This window comes from Podarcis filfolensis (genome assembly GCF_964270895.1).
Source record: "Podarcis filfolensis genome assembly, chromosome: 2".
Lineage (NCBI taxonomy): Eukaryota > Metazoa > Chordata > Lepidosauria > Squamata > Lacertidae > Podarcis > Podarcis filfolensis.
Genome location: NC_139605.1, coordinates 1,193,325 through 1,208,829, shown reverse-complemented (window position 1 = coordinate 1,208,829; position 15,505 = coordinate 1,193,325). Strand labels below are relative to the sequence as shown.

General features: G+C 45.9%; 1 protein-coding gene across 1 annotated transcript in view; it reads right to left on the bottom strand.

Moving 5' to 3' along the window:
• The window catches only part of COL11A2 (collagen type XI alpha 2 chain), a 97,592-nt gene that overhangs the window by 41,491 nt on the left and 40,596 nt on the right, over positions 1–15,505 (bottom strand). The window contains exons 16-26 of the mRNA XM_083600295.1: positions 14,853–14,906; positions 13,084–13,137; positions 12,833–12,886; positions 7,234–7,287; positions 5,873–5,917; positions 4,635–4,688; positions 4,493–4,537; positions 2,774–2,827; positions 1,694–1,738; positions 1,473–1,526; positions 308–352 (exon numbers count right to left, since the gene is read on the bottom strand). Coding sequence (XP_083456421.1) covers positions 308–352; positions 1,473–1,526; positions 1,694–1,738; positions 2,774–2,827; positions 4,493–4,537; positions 4,635–4,688; positions 5,873–5,917; positions 7,234–7,287; positions 12,833–12,886; positions 13,084–13,137; positions 14,853–14,906 — 558 coding nt within the window. The remainder of the gene's footprint in view (positions 1–307; positions 353–1,472; positions 1,527–1,693; positions 1,739–2,773; positions 2,828–4,492; positions 4,538–4,634; positions 4,689–5,872; positions 5,918–7,233; positions 7,288–12,832; positions 12,887–13,083; positions 13,138–14,852; positions 14,907–15,505) is intronic.

Here is a 15,505-nt window from a genome sequence, read left to right as displayed (position 1 = left end):
AGTGCAAAAATAAAAGCATCCTTTTTTCGATATACTTTGCTCTTCCTGGGATATTTTTTCACTTATGGTCTGGAAACTGAGCTGCCTGCCCACCCTGGAAAGGCTTGTTCTCCCTCTTAAAGACCCACCACTGTCAGCAGAGACCCACACGGTGTCAGTGGCTCAGAGAAACCGTTTCCCACGCCTGGTGACCTGCCACCTACGGCTGTTCGTGGGCAGGGAGAGCCTCATGGCGCTACTCCATACTTCCATCACCCCCCTGGTTAGACTGCTGCCACGTGCTGGGCGTGGGGCTGCCCCTTCTCACCTGGTTTCCTTTGGTGCCTGGGTGCCCCTCTTTGCCAGGGTGGCCCTAAGAGAAAGGGATGAAAGGAAGGAGAGAGAGAGCAAGAAGGAGTTGAGTTAATAATCAACGGGACTTGGATCGCTGCCTCCTTTTCAAATCCCACTATTTGGGGAGAGGGCAAATCTCCATGCCAGTCTGCCAGGGCCTTCTTTGCCCAGGGCCAGGGGAAAGCCGTCTGGGGACATGGGAGTTCAGCTGGAAAATGCCAGGAGAAGGCACAAAGGATGTGGCCTCAGCTCACTTCCTGCCTAATATGACTAGCAGGCTATGTAAAATGTGGGGGGGGGTGTGTGGAATGATTACGATTATTGTATCATTATGCTCTGTATTATTATGCTCTGTATTGTGTTTTTATTATTGTACTGCATAAATCATGTCCTTAATGTTGTACACCACCCTGGGATAAAGGGTGCTACCATAAGTAAATTGAAATTATTATTATTATTATTATTATTATTATTATTATTATTATTACTACTACTGACCGTAGTTCACTTCCTGTCTAATATGGCTGCCACATCAACTCACTTCCTGTTTAACAAGGCTGCCACATCAACTCACTTCCTGTCTAATATGGCTGCCTTCCTGTTTAACATGGCTACCAGGGAATGCAAAGAGACACTTCCTGTTCAAAACTGCCCCCTGTGGGCCCTGAAAGTGGCCGTCATGCCAACGTTTCACAGTTTTCCCTGTGGGAGGCTGATCTGTGACACTTTGTGGTGCTGACATGACCAGGACAGAAGGACCACCCTTTGGGGGGATATCAGGGGCCCTGTGGACGTCTGCTCTTTTTTGCAAGGGCCCCAACCCGCTTGCCTCGCTGGGTAGGCTGGCCACGAAACTGCTGCAGCATGGTTGCATGGTTGTGACCGTGGGTGGGTGAAGGTGTTGGTGCGGGGTCTGGCGTCTGGCATGGCGACTAGGAAAACCCCACCATAATCCTGTTAACATTGTCCTCCCCTTGACAGAAACAGTGGCTTCTCTGCGTTCTCTCTTCAGTGGGGACTCCAAGAAGGGTAGAGGACACGGCCACCAGCCACTTCCTGTTAAACATGGCTCCCGTCTTTGTTGGGGGGGCCACTGAGCCACGGGAGGCCGGAGGCAGTGGTGAGGGGCGGGCACTTACAGGCGGGCCGTCGGAACCAGGCATCCCCGGAAGTCCAGGTTTCCCTCTGGGGCCCTGAAGGAGAAAATCCCATGAGCCCAAGAATGGTCACCCCAACCCTAAAACCCAAACCAACCCTAAAACCGAACCCCACCCAACCTAACCCAGTGGCCGCCTCCCTGCTTTGGGGTTCGGCGCGGCTGCCCCTCTTGGTCAGCAAGCCGGGGTCCCTCCCAGCTCACCTTCTCCCCATGAGGTCCCATTGCACCTTGAGGTCCCGGCAATCCCTGAGAAGAAGGAGAAAGAGGAGAACGTTGGGTGAAGGGTTCCTGGAGACGCCCTCCTGAGCCCCCCACACGAGGACAAAAACGTTCACCCTCCCAGTTCTCTCTGGTGGCCCCTCGAATCCTTCCTCGCTCGGGGTCGTTCCTTTGGGGCCAGAAGGTCAGGAGAGCCTGCGGGATTGGGCCGAAGGGGGTCTCATCCTGCTCTCACAGTTGTCGGCCGGAGGCCTCCTCTAGAGACATTTCCGGAGAGGGTCAAAAAGGCCCCACACCAAACCTGGGAAGAATTTCTATTTCCCGGGCAAATTCTCCCAATTTGATGCATTTTTGTATCCCCTTTCCATCTGAAGCAAAGAGAATCAACCCGTTTTCAGAGAAGCAGGCAAGCTGCAGCTTCGAAGGAGCACTTCTTGGAAGGTGTCCGTTCTTGAATAGAGAGATAAGCTTGCAAATGTTGCTTCCCTCTACTTTTTGAACCCACAAAAACACTCCATAGATGGGGAGCGGATGGAGCCAGTCCCTCTGCCATCACCCAGCTCCAAAAATCCATTTAGTAGAGGACGTATCTGATATTAAACAGACAAGAGCAGATCTTAGCCAAAAGGCTGATCCAAACACAGGAATCACAGCGCTGGAAGGGACCCCAGGGTCATCTAGTCCAACCCCCTAAAACGCAGGAATCATCGTTGGCTAGGAATCTGTCTAGCAGCATTTGGCATTGGCTTCTCCCAACCTGAGGCCCTGGACTGCAACTCCCACCATTCCCTACACCCTGTGGGGCTGATGGGAATCGTAGTCTGAAAAGTCTGGAGGGCACCAGGTTGAGGAACGGCGGCTGGAGCTTCTCCTTAAAGAGAGGCATCTGGAGAGGAAAGGGGCCTGTGAGCCTATCCTGATGGCCGCCGTACGGAACCTCCCCATTCAGGGCTAGTCTATCTCCCCATTCCAGCCGTCCTGCGGACTTCATGCCGTGGGGGTGAGCGGGAAGGAGGATGTTGGGGACGGATCCAGCGGGGGTCCTCTGACGGGTTCACTCACCTGCGTCCCTGGAGTCCCCTGCTGGCCAGGGGGTCCCGGCTCCCCTTGAGGTCCCTGGTCAAAAACAAGAGATTCAGAGTCAGATTGTCGCAGTCCGAAACTGGGGAGCATCATGGCCTAGGACCCTCGTACCTACGGGACCACCTCTCCTGGTCTGTCCCACGGAGGACCTTATGGTCTTCAAACAAAAACATTTTGGAGGTCCCGGGCCACAGGGAGGTTAGGCTGGCCTCAACCAGAGCCAGGGCTTTTTCGGCTGTGGCCCCGATCTAGTGGAACGCTCTGTCCCAAGAGACTAGGGCCCTGCAGGATTGACATCTTTCCGCAGGGCCTGCAAGACAGAGCTGTTCCACCAGGCCTTTGGCCAAGGCACAGTCTGACCCCCTCCTTTGGTAATCTTTACAGAACTTTAGCTTAATGGTTGCCATTAATTTGAGTCTGAATTGATTTTAGAATGAATTGATTTTAAAATGTATTTTAATTAATTGATTGTGTTTTTATGGAAACTGTGTTACTTTTATTGTTGTTAGCTGCTCTGAGCCCGGCTTCGGCTGGGGAGGGCGGGATATAACAAAAAAATTATTTATTTATTTATTTATTTATTATTATTATGGGGTGGGGGGCAGGCATGGGGCCCCTCAATGAGCCCCCTCAACGTACAGAAGAGGCAATGCAGAAATCGCAGCATCTCCATCTTCTCTGAAGAACAGCTTCAAAAGGGGCGAGAGAGCAATTTACTCATTTGTGACACCGATATCCCCAGCCACTTTCCTCCATGGAAACGTACACTGTGTATTCTTAACGCTCTATTCATTTCCCAAAACTTATAGACCGCTTGACTGTATTAAAAAAAAACAACCACCCAAAGCAGATTTCAATAAGAGAAAGCCATACAATCAAGAGAAATCTACAACCCTGCTTTAAAACACACAGAAAGTTAAACTACTAAAGCAAGGTAAAATTCACATCCAATTTTTTTTAGCAACTATCAAAACAGGGATGTTTTTAGCAGGCACTCAAAAGCAGACAGCCTCTTGGGATCAAGAGGCAGGGAGTTCCAAAGTGTAGATGCCACCACAGCCAAATATTGAATTCTTACAAACGCAGAAAGTGTCTTGTGTGGCACCTTGTAGTCAATCAAATAGGTCCGGGGGGGAAAGGCGATCTCGTGGGATCACTTGCTCCCCATTTTGTCCTCACAACAGCCTTGGGATGAAAGACCGTGAGTGGCCTGAGGTCACACAGCAAAGCTCTTTGTCTGAGTGGCGTTTTGAGTCCTGGATTCCAGTGCCTCATGGTGGGTGCTGACCTTTAAAGCCCTAAATGGCCTCGGTCCAGTATACCTGAAGGAGCGTCTCCACCCCAATCGTTCAGCCCAGACACTGAGGTCCAGCGCAAAGGGCTTTCTGGCGGTTCCCTCGCTGCAAGAAGCCAAGTTACAGGGAACCAGGCAGAGGGCCTTCTCGGTGGTGGCGCCTGCCCTGTGGAATGCCCTCCCACCAGATGTCAAAGAGAAGAGCAACTACCAGACTTTTAGATGACATCTGAAGGCAGCCCTGTTTAGGGAAGCTTTTAATGTTTAATAGGTTCTTGTATTTTAATATTTTGTTGGAAGCTGCCCAGAGTGGCTGGGGAAACCCAGCCAGATGCACAGGGTATAAATAAATTATTATTATTATTATTATTATTATTATTATTATTATTATTATTACTACTCACCAGGTTCCCCTTGGGCCCGTGGGGTCCATCCATGCCTCGCACACCCTGTCAGGAGAACAGGCAGAGACACAAGAGGCGGTTAGCAATGAGGGGCTGGGGGTGCAGCTCAGTGGGGCAGGGAAACCCCCTCCCCAGCACTTACCGGAGGGCCTGGGATCCCTGGGGGTCCTTTGGGGCCAAGAAGACCTCGGGGTCCCTGAAGAAAAGGAGAGAGAAATGGTCAGGCACTCACCTTCAGGGGGCTGGATCACAGAACTGTCAAGTTGGAAGGGACCCCTAGAGTCATCTAGTCCAACCCTCTGCTTGGCAAGACTCTGCCGCATCACACTGTTGGCCCATGTTTTTAATGCTCAACGTTTTACAGTGGATGCTTCGGTTGTGAACGTGATCCATGCGGGATGCATGTTCGCAACCCGCAGCGGCGTGTCTGTGCATGCGCGGGTTGCAATGCAGCGCTTCTGCGCATGCACGACCACCAAAACCCAGAAGTAACCTGTTCCGGTACTTTCGGGTTTCAGCGGTCTGTAACCTGAAAAAACGCAACCTGAAGCATCTTTAACCTGAGGTGTGACTGTATTGTGTTTTTATGTCTGTTGGAATCCATCCACAGTGACTGGGGCAAGGCAGTCAAATGAGTGGGGTACAAATATTAATGTTGTTGTTGTTTTCTCCCCTGGACTGGAAATGGGGCTTGGTCTGGATTGAAAAACTGCAGTACTAGCAGTAATAATAATAAAAATAAAAAGACACAGTCCAGTGTACGGTGTCAAAGCACAGCAGCTACGAACCACCTTGATGTAATGTCCAGAAATTTGACAATACAGTGGACGCTCGGGTTGCGAACGTGATCTGTGCGGGATGCACGTTCGCAACCCCCAGCATTCACAACTCGCAGCGGAGCGTCTGCGCACACGCGGGTTGCGATTCGGCACTTCTGCACATGCGCAAAGCGCGATTTAGCACTTCTGCGCATGCACGAGCGCCAAAACCCGGAAGTAAACTGTTCCGGTACTTCTGGGTTTCGGCGGTCTGTAACCTGAAAAAACGCAACCTGAAGCGTCTGTAACCCGAGGTATGACTGTACTTGAAATAATAATAATAATAATAGCCACCTTTATTTTAAGGGTGGGTGGGGCTTCCGGGGAAGAGGGAGGGGCTTAAGGCCTTGTTGGCAGGAAGCCAATGTGGCTACGATCCAGTGGTCAGGAGGAATGTGCCACTTCGGACAGGAGCTGAGGACTCGCCACCTGCTTTCCCTGCCCCCTCGTCACCCTTGTCCGTTGCTTGGGGTGACGAGGCCCCCGCCATTGGGATACGCCAATAGGGGCCCCAGACTTGGCCAGACCCCAAGATCCCTTGCGGAAACGGGACCATACGCACCGGTTCTCCAGGAAGCCCACGTTGGCCGACCTCTCCGTCGTCTCCCTGCATCGGGGGGGGGGGAGGGACACAGAGTCACAAAGGAGCTCAGGGAACAACAGGGTCTCTGTGCATGTGCAGAATTCATCTCAGGGAACGCTGCCTCCGCCCCTCCACCAAAAAACATTCCTGTGTATGCCTAAAGGCTCTCAACCCCCCCCCCAACAGTGGTTGCGTCAGAGAGTCTCAACTCCTGCTGTTTTTGAAGGGGCAGGTTGCTAGTCCTCAAGGTTGAAAAATAATGCATATACTTGGTTTTTAATGTCTGATGTTTTAGATGCTTTCCTATTGGTTGAAAGCCACAATTATCATTATCATCATCATTTTGGAACATGGAAAGAGCATATCCTTGACAAACTGATAACACCGATAGTATTTACTTGGACTTTTTCATTTTAACCCAGGTACAACTGGACTCATTCTGGTTTTCTTTCTCACCTGTTGATCTTTGCCTGGGGTTACAAGTGTTCTCTCTGTTATAGATACGTTATAAAAGGGGTTTTTATATATTAAAAAATGCAAAGAGATAAGGCCAAAGGGCCTGCGTAAGTCAGCATCTTGTCCTCACAGTGCCTGTGAGAAATTGGCAATCAGGATTTGAACCCCTCTCCCTTCCTGTGGTTGCTAGCAGCTGGGATTCAGAAGCCTCACTGCCTCCAGCCATGAACAGCCCTTTCCCCCTCCAGGAATTTCTCTCATCCCCTTGTAAAGCCACCCAATGTGGCGGCCATCATGGGGGATGGAGTTCCATAGGTTAACCTGCGTGAATATGGACTTTTGAAATCCATCCTCAACAACAAGGAGAAGCAGGACTAAGATGTGGAGATATCCTTCAGAGATCCAGACCATGGGGAGTGCCAAAAAATTAATAATTATAATTTGGACTATAATTTGATATTTTATTTTAGTTTTTTTATTTTAATTGGAGTATTATGATTGGATATATTAATTGGATGTTTTTTATTGGAAAATCAACAAAAATGATTTTAAAAATAATAATGAAATCCATGCTGAATCTTCTGACATTCTGCTCCCCTGGATGTCACCGGTTTGAGTGTTAAGAGAGATGGGAAAGAACTTCCTCCTTTTCGTGCACAGTTTCGTAAATTTCTACCATGCCTCCTCCTCATCTTCTGGGCCTTTTCTCCAAGATGAGAAGTCCCAGACTTGGCAACTTCACAGGGGGTCTCGCTCCCCGCCCCCTATAATATTTCTGCTTTTTTCTAAGCCCTCTTGACGGATGGACCTCTGTCGGATCAAACCCCACCGTATGCTCCTTCACCCCAAATCCCCCTCTCTTTGCACACGCAGCCAGTACTTACCCTCTCGCCATCTTCCCCAGGGGGACCAGGAACACCCTGAGATCCGGAGTCACCCTAGTGTGGGGTGAGAGAGAGACACACTGATCAGAAGAGACACAGAAGAGCGGACCCCCTGCAAGAGGCCCCGCCTCCTTCACCCAAGGGATTCTGGGAGCCGTAGTTTGTTGGGAATCTGAATACGTACAGCTACTCACACAGAGTCAATTAGGGTTTGGCTGACAGCCAAGGCAATGTGAAGGAGTAAGTCTGCCTGGTGATGGCAGAGACATGAAGACAGCTCCATGATTGGTCAAGCTCTCTCACGGGAATAATGATTAATGGCCTACTAACTGGAATGTGTGCTAGTACAAGTTTCAGAGTAGGAGTTGGAGGTTGAGAGTTGTGAGTTGTGTATGAGAGAGTTAGCTAAAGATCCGTGTTCTGTTCTGTTCCTGTAAATAGTCTACTGTATATAATAAACACCTAACTACAAGTTCCTGATTCCTGCTTCATCTATCCTGTCTTCAGCCAAGTTGCCAATTGCTTTCGTGAACTCTGCGTTTACTCTGCTAGGTCTGGCTAAGGTCCTCCAACTAGTCAGAAAGTTGTGAAACACCAATAGGTTTTGCCAATAGGTTATGGGCCCAGGACACTTCCAATGGGGTCAGGAAACCCGAGCTCCTTTGGGCTCCGTCTGGGCCTCCAGAGGGATGAGATGCAGAAGTTCAACAGGTGCATTCAGTGAGGGTGGAAGGATTCACCTGTTGAACTTCCGCCTGCCAGGGAGCGGTCAGAAAGCACCAAGAAAAGCCTAAATAATTTGCTGCTGTTGTTGTTGTTGTCACGCCCAAGCAGGGAGGGTGCAGCTAGTCCAGGATCTTGCCTTCACAGTGGTCAACCAGGTGCCTATTATGGGATGCAGCAATTCTCCCCACCTGCGATTCCTAGCCATGATATCCAGAGGCATTTGGAAGGAAAACATAGCCACTGTGGATAGTAGCCATTATTTTCTTTTTCTTTTTAAATCCAACGAATAATAAGCTGGGAGCCAAAAGTTATTTGTTTGTTTGTTTATTAAAAAGTTGAATTAATTTAAATTAATGCCTCCAGGGGCAGGGGAGAAATTTGATTTTGTTTACAATTTAATGGGAAGCTGCCTAATTTTCACTCCTTGGAACGATGCCCAAACCAAAATGGAATTACTCCTTCGAAATTTGCACTTTTCCGAAATTCTCGATGCAATTCTCTACCCAGATTATACATAGAAAAATGCACATACTAGAGAGTATAAGAATGTTTGTAAAAAAATAAGGCATCTATTAGTGAACGTGTTAAACTATAAAATATTATTCAAATATTATTCAAGGCGGTTATGGGAGGGCTGTTTGTCCAACAAAACTCAATAAGAAAGAAAGGAAAGGGAAAAGAGAAAAGAGAAATTTTAGATGCAATTCTAGAAAAAGAGAAAGAATTAGCAAAAAAAACCTAACAAAGAAACAGTAAAACAGGCAATTAGGTTGTTGCAAACACAATATTCAATGGTTATTAATGAAGAAATAGGATGGAAAATTAAAAGATGCAAACAAAAATATTTCGAGCATGCCAATAAATCAGGAAAATTATTGACATGGCAAATAAGGGAAAATGAGTCAAAAAATTATATCAACAAAATAAAGGCAAATGGCAAGATATCAGAAAACCCAAAAGAAATTAGGGAAGCCTTTGTCAAGTACTTTGCTGATTTATATAAAAAGGGAACAGAAAAGATACCAAAGATAGAGGAATATCTTAAAAAGAGTAATTTACCAAAAATAAAAATAAAAATTAGTTAGGAGTATTAAATGAAGACATAACAGGGCAAGAAGTCTTAAATGCAATATGTCAAGCAAAATTGGGAAATCGCCTGGACCGGAGGAGTCGGAGTCTGGATTTTATATCCTGCCTTTCACTCCCCTTCAGGAGTCTCAAAGTGGCTCACAATCTCTTTTCCCTTCCTCCCCACAACAAACACTCTATGAGGTGAGTGGGGCTGAGATACTTCAGAGAAGTGTGACTAGCCCAAGGTCACCCAGCAGCTGCATGTGGAGGAGCGGAGACGCGAACCCGGCTCCCCGGATTACGAGTCTACTGCTCTTAACCTCTACACCACACTGGCTCCCGGATGGGCTATCGGCTAAGAAACTGAGTGAACAGCTTGTGAACCTTCTAAAAGATCTGATTAATGAAATTCTAAAAATAGGGAAAGTTCCAGAGACATGGAAAGAAGCATATATAACACTAATTCCAAAACAAGAGTCAAACTTGATGTCAGTTAAAAATTATAGAACTATTTCTCTATTAAACAATGATTACAAACGTACAAACGTTTGCGTACATCTTAGCAAACAGATTCAAAAAGGGCTTTAGACAAATATATTCATAGAGACCAAGCAAGGTTTCTACCAGGTAGACAAATGAAAGAGAATATAATAACTATTTTGAATATAATAGAATACCTGGAAGTTAGGAATGAAAAGCAAGCGGCCCTAATGTTTAAAGACGCAGAGAAAGCCTTTGATAATATCTCTTGGGACTTTATGAAAAAAGTCCTAGAGAAAGCCTTTGATAATATCTCTTGGGACTTTATGAAAGAAGTCCTAGAAGAGATGGAATTTGGAGAAAAATATAGGAGGGGAGTCCAAGCTATTTACTCAGAACAAAGAGCAAAACTAATTGTAAATCAAATGATGACAAAACAGTGTGAGATTCAGAAAAGAACAAGACAAGGCTGCCCATTCTCGCCACTTTTATTTATTATGGTCCTGGAAGTTTTAGCAAGGAATATTAGAGAGGATAAAGAAATAGTAGGTATTAGGAAAGGTAAATATGAATTCAAATTAAAAGCTTTTGTGGATGATTTAGTAATTACTGCAGAAGAACCAAATATATCTCTCCCAAAGGAAATAGAAAAAATACAGGAGTTTGGTCAAGTAGCAGGATTTAAACTTAACAAGAAGAAAACTAAGCTACTTCTTAAAAATCAAAAAGAAGAAGAGAAGAAAGAACTATCCCAAGAGTTAGGAATTGAAATTCATAAAAAGTTAAGTACCTAGGAATATGGTTAACAACAAGAAACATAAATATATATAAAGATAATTATGAGAAAATATGGAATGAAATTAAAAGAAATCTAGAAATCTGCGGAAGAATGAATCTTTCCATGTTAGGGAAAATTGCAGCAATAAAGATGAGTGCTTTGCCAAAGATACTATTTCTATTTCAGATGATCCCGGTGATAAATAACAATATATCCTTCAAAAAATGGCAAAAAGATATTTCAGAATTTATTTGGAATGGGAAAAGACCAAAGATAAAACATAAGATACTAACAGAGGAGGCTTTTCCCTCCCAGATTTGAAATTGTATTTTGAAGCAGCATGTCTTGTTTGGATAAGGGATTGGATAAAATTAGAAAAAGAAGAAGAGTTGGAATTAGAAGGACACGACAATAGATTTGGCTGGCACTCATATTTATGGTATGGGGAAGGGAAAATACTTAAAGGTTTTTCAAGTCATATAATAAGGAAGTCATTAATAAGAGTCTGGGGAAAATATAAAGATCTGTTAGAGCGAAAAACACCATGCTGGCTGTCACCCACAGAAGCATTTTCACTTAAGTCGGCCAAAAAAGTATAGACATATAGAGAGTTATTAACAGAAGAAGAAGGTAAACTCAAATTAAAAGAGTATGATGAGCTGAAAGACTATTTACAAAGTTGGTTATACCATAGGCAATTAAATGAAATTTTTAAGGAAGACAATAAAAAGGGGTTTAGTTATACAACCTCCAGATTTCAAAAAGAAATAGTGGAAGAGAATGTTAAAGCATATAGTATTTTATTAGAGGGGGAAACCAAGGATGAAGAGGTTAAATCAGTTATGATTAAATCAGCTCAGGATGTGGGACACAACATCCAACTTGAAAGTTGGGAAAAATTACGGAAAGTTGATACAAAATTCACAGATTGCATACTATTAAGAGAGAATTACATGAAAATGATGTATAGATGGTATACCACACCAGTGAAAATGGCAAAGATGTTTAGGAAAGAAAATAACAGACATTGGACGGGTAAGGAAAAGGAAGGAACATTTTATCATATGTGGTGGGAATGCAAATAGATTAAAAATATTGGGAAATGATATACAACGAATTGAAAAAAATGTTTAAAATGAATTTTTCCAAACACCCTGAAGCCTTTTTGTTAGGTATTTCAAATCAAGAGCTACCAAAAGAAAAATGGACATTGTTTATGTATGCTAAAACAGCGGCAAGAATCTTGATTGCGCAATATTGGAAGATGGAAGAAATACCATCAAAGGAATAATGGCAAGAAAAGCTGATTAACTCTGCAGAATTGGCTCAGCTAACAGATAAACAGACAAACTGCGAGAGAAGGACAAAAAGGACTTCAAAAGAGTCTGGGAACCATTTACAGTCTATTTGCAGAAACAACAGAATGGACTGGATTCACCGGCAGGATTTGAATAAACTTTCACAACTTCATTTGAGTAACCGATATTTTAGAGAAATAATAAGGGGTTTTATTTTTGTGCAGAAAAAGCAGGATACGATAAATAAAACTAAATAACTCAGGAGAGAGGGGATTGAGGGAAGTCCAGAGGGAGAATAATTGTAAATAACACGATGAATGAGATTCGTATCATTCATTGTTATAAAATTTAATAAATTTTTTAAAAATATTATTCAAAAAATGAATTAGTTTATGTAGTATTTTTATTTTTAAAAAATCAAGGTGGTTTATGGCAATGGAAACATAAAACTGTATGATAAATGCCAGCCTAAAAAAAAACAAAACCCTCTGGAAGGAGGATTCTGTGTATTATCAAATGCCTGCACAGAACTGGCGGAATCGAAAAGTATTTAGCAGGAGTTTTAAGAGTTGGCACGGAGTGCTCCTGCTGAATGTCCAGTGGCAGAGAGTTCCACAGGACTCCCTTGGAGCAAAGCCACTGCAGATGCAAAAGGGGTATTCCAAGAGTTAGAATCACAGCGGCAAGAGTATTGTTAGCCCAGAAATGGAAGCAAGAAGAAATTCTGATGAAAAAAGAATGGCAGACGAAAATAATGGACTATGCAGAACTGTACAAAATGACAGGAAGGATTCAAAACCTGCGGGACCAGAGATTTACCAAAGATTGGAAGAAGTATATGAATTATTTGAAGAGCAACTGTAATCAACAAATTACGCTAGTAGGACTACAAGAAGTTTTGTAGGGAGAAATATACGAAGTGCTACAAAGTAGATAAAGAATAAAATATTGGTTATGAGTTTCAAATGTAACAGGGAAAATAAGAAACGTATACTAAGAGATTAGATTGGAAAATTTTCAGACAGGACTGGTGGAAGTCAAAAAAATGGAAGAAGATGTAAAAAGATGTTTAATTACTGTTGAAAATGGTATGTTAAAAAAACAGAGAGAGAGAGAGCGTGTGTTAGAATCACAGCATGGTGGTGTTGCAAGGGACCGCCAGAGGTCATGGAGCCCACCCTCCTGCGGTGAGCAATTTGGGAGGGGCTGCCGACCCCCAACTCACAGGCTCCCCCATTTCACTTACCCGATGTCCTTTCTCCCCTGGGAGGCCTGGAAGCCCATCAAACCCGCGATCGCCCTGCGGAGAGAGAGAAGGGAAAGGTGACCCCCCCTTCTCACAAGGTCAGGATGGCAAATCCCGAGGGGACGGCGCTAGTCCTCATGAAACCACATTCCCTACAGGCCCATTCTCTAGAATGGCAGAACTGTCGGGTTGGAAGGGACCCCAGCAGTCATCTAGCCCAACCCGCTGCAACGCCCAGAGGGTCGCCTTACCTTGATGCCCGTTTCCCCGGGCATCCCCCGGGCACCGTCTGCTCCAGCACGACCCTGTGGGAGGGAGGGAGAGAGGCAGGTTGATGGAGGGAGACCAATCGCATAGCCCCCCCTTACAAAGGGGCCCATGGAGCCCAGCGCCCTAGCCTCACAGCAGCCAAAGAACCCACAGAATCTAAATAATAATAATAATAATAATAATAATAATAATAATAATAATAATAATAATTAATTTATACCCCACCCTTCCCGGTTCAGGAAACCGGGCTCAGGGCGGCTAACAACAAATTTAAAACACTTAATTGATGCTACAAAAAAACCAGCATAAAATACGGTCTAAAGCGTAAATAACAATAAAATAAAAAATCAATTTAGGGGGGAAATCCATCCACTGCCAGGGCTAGCTAGCTAAATTAGTCCTATTTGGGCCAGCGAGGAGACCAAGGGAGAATGAGATGTGGGATCCCAGAGCGGGTAATCTTCATAAAAGTGGAGGGGGGGAAGGAAGGGGAATAAAAGATCAGGCTAAGTTCAAATTGAAAGCCAGGCGGAATAGCTCTGTCTTACAGGCCCTGCGGAAGGAAGTTAAATCCTGCAGGGCCTTGGACTCATGGGGCAGAGCATTTCACCAGGTTGGAGCCATCACTGAGAAGGCCCTGGCCCTGGTGGAGGATAATCTGACTTCCTTAGGGTCCAGGACCTCTAAACTATGGTTGTTCATGGACCTTAAGGTCCTCTGCAGGGCAGACCAGGAGAGGCGGGCCCGTAAATACGAGGGCCCTAAGCCACAAAGGGCTTTAAAGGTCAAGACCAGCACCTTGAACCTGACCCTGTACTCCACCGGGAGCCAGTGCAACTGGTAAAGCACTGGGTGAATATGCTCCCATAGCAGGGACCCCGTGAAGAGCCTTCTGCACCCGCTGGAGTTTCTGGGACAGCTTCAAGGGCAGCCCCGCGTACAGTAAATTACAGTAGTCAAGCCTGGAGGTGACCGTCGCACGGATCACTGTGGCCAGGTCGGGGCGGGAAAGGTAAGGGACCAACTGCTTGATGCGGCGAAGGTGGGGAAATGTCGCCTTGGCTGTTGCTGTAACCTGCACCTCCATGGAAAGGGAGGCGTCAAGGATTACACCCAAACGCTTAATTGAAGGTACTGGCACTAATAGACTATCTCTGGCGCTGGAGGCTCCATCAGAACATGAGAAGGCCAAGGGCCCGTCTAGTCCAGTATCCTGTTCTCACAGTGGCTGACCAGATTCCTGTGGGAAACCCACGAGCAGGATTCGAACCAGGAGCCCTCTCCCCTCCTGCCGTTTTCCAGAAACTGGGATTCAGAAGCATTCGACTGCCTCCAACCGCGATGGCAAAGCACAGCCACGGCGGCTCGGTCCTTCATTAATTTGCCTAACCCCCTTTTAAATCCATCTGGTGGCCGCCGTCAATGCCCCTTGTGGCAGAGAGTTCCACAGTTTCTACTGCACGAAGGAGTCCTTCCGTTTAATCCGCCGCAAATCTTCCAAAACGTCTCCCCCTCAAAGGCTCGCCCCGCCTAACTTTCAAGCAAATCACTACTGTTATTTTTTACTTTTATTCCGCGACTTTTCAGGACTCCCGGGACTGTAGAATCGTCATGAGGGAATGGGACCCTGGGGCTCATCTAGACCAACCCCACCACAATGCAGGGGTCGCAGAGGAGGCGAAAAATGGCAACCTGCCTCCGTTGGTTTTTTTAAACAAATAAAAAATAAACATCAGAAACAGAAACTTACTCGGCGTCCGGGCTTCCCTGGGGGTCCAGTCAGCCCCTGTGGACCTCGAGGACCCTAAGTGGAGAAAGAGAGAGTCGTATTAGGGTGTCCCGTCTTGTCCCCAAACATTTGGGGGGGAGAGGAGAGAGGAAACCCTGGGATTTCATGAAAGAGGGGTGGGGAATTGGGTAGGGGTCCCGTCCCCCCAGCCCGCTGTCTGTTGCATTTGAGGTCTGTAGCAGCCTCTAGATTTTTTTTGGGGGGGGAGGAATCTGAGCTGGGGGGCAGCAGCCAAATAACCCAAGAACATGGAGATGGCGGCAGTTTGGTACTGTCTGCTGGTTTGTGGAATATCCCATCCCCTCCAAGGACCCGGGAACAAATCAGCAAAAGTCCAGCTCGTACGCAGGTCCTCTGGGGTGGTGTGCAATGGGTCTGTGTGAGCCAAAAAACCATAGAGTTGGGTTCCCCAAGGATCCTCTAGTCTGACCCCTTGCAATGCAGGAATCTCAGCTCAAGCAGGTCCAATAAAACACAACTTATATCGTACTTGGGACGTTCAGCTTATGTTTTAGTTGTTTTCTAAATGGCTTTGCAATTGTTTTACTGACGATTTTCTCGCTATCTCGTACGATTCACGCTGAGCTTGTGATGTTCTGATGCACGGCTGTTCT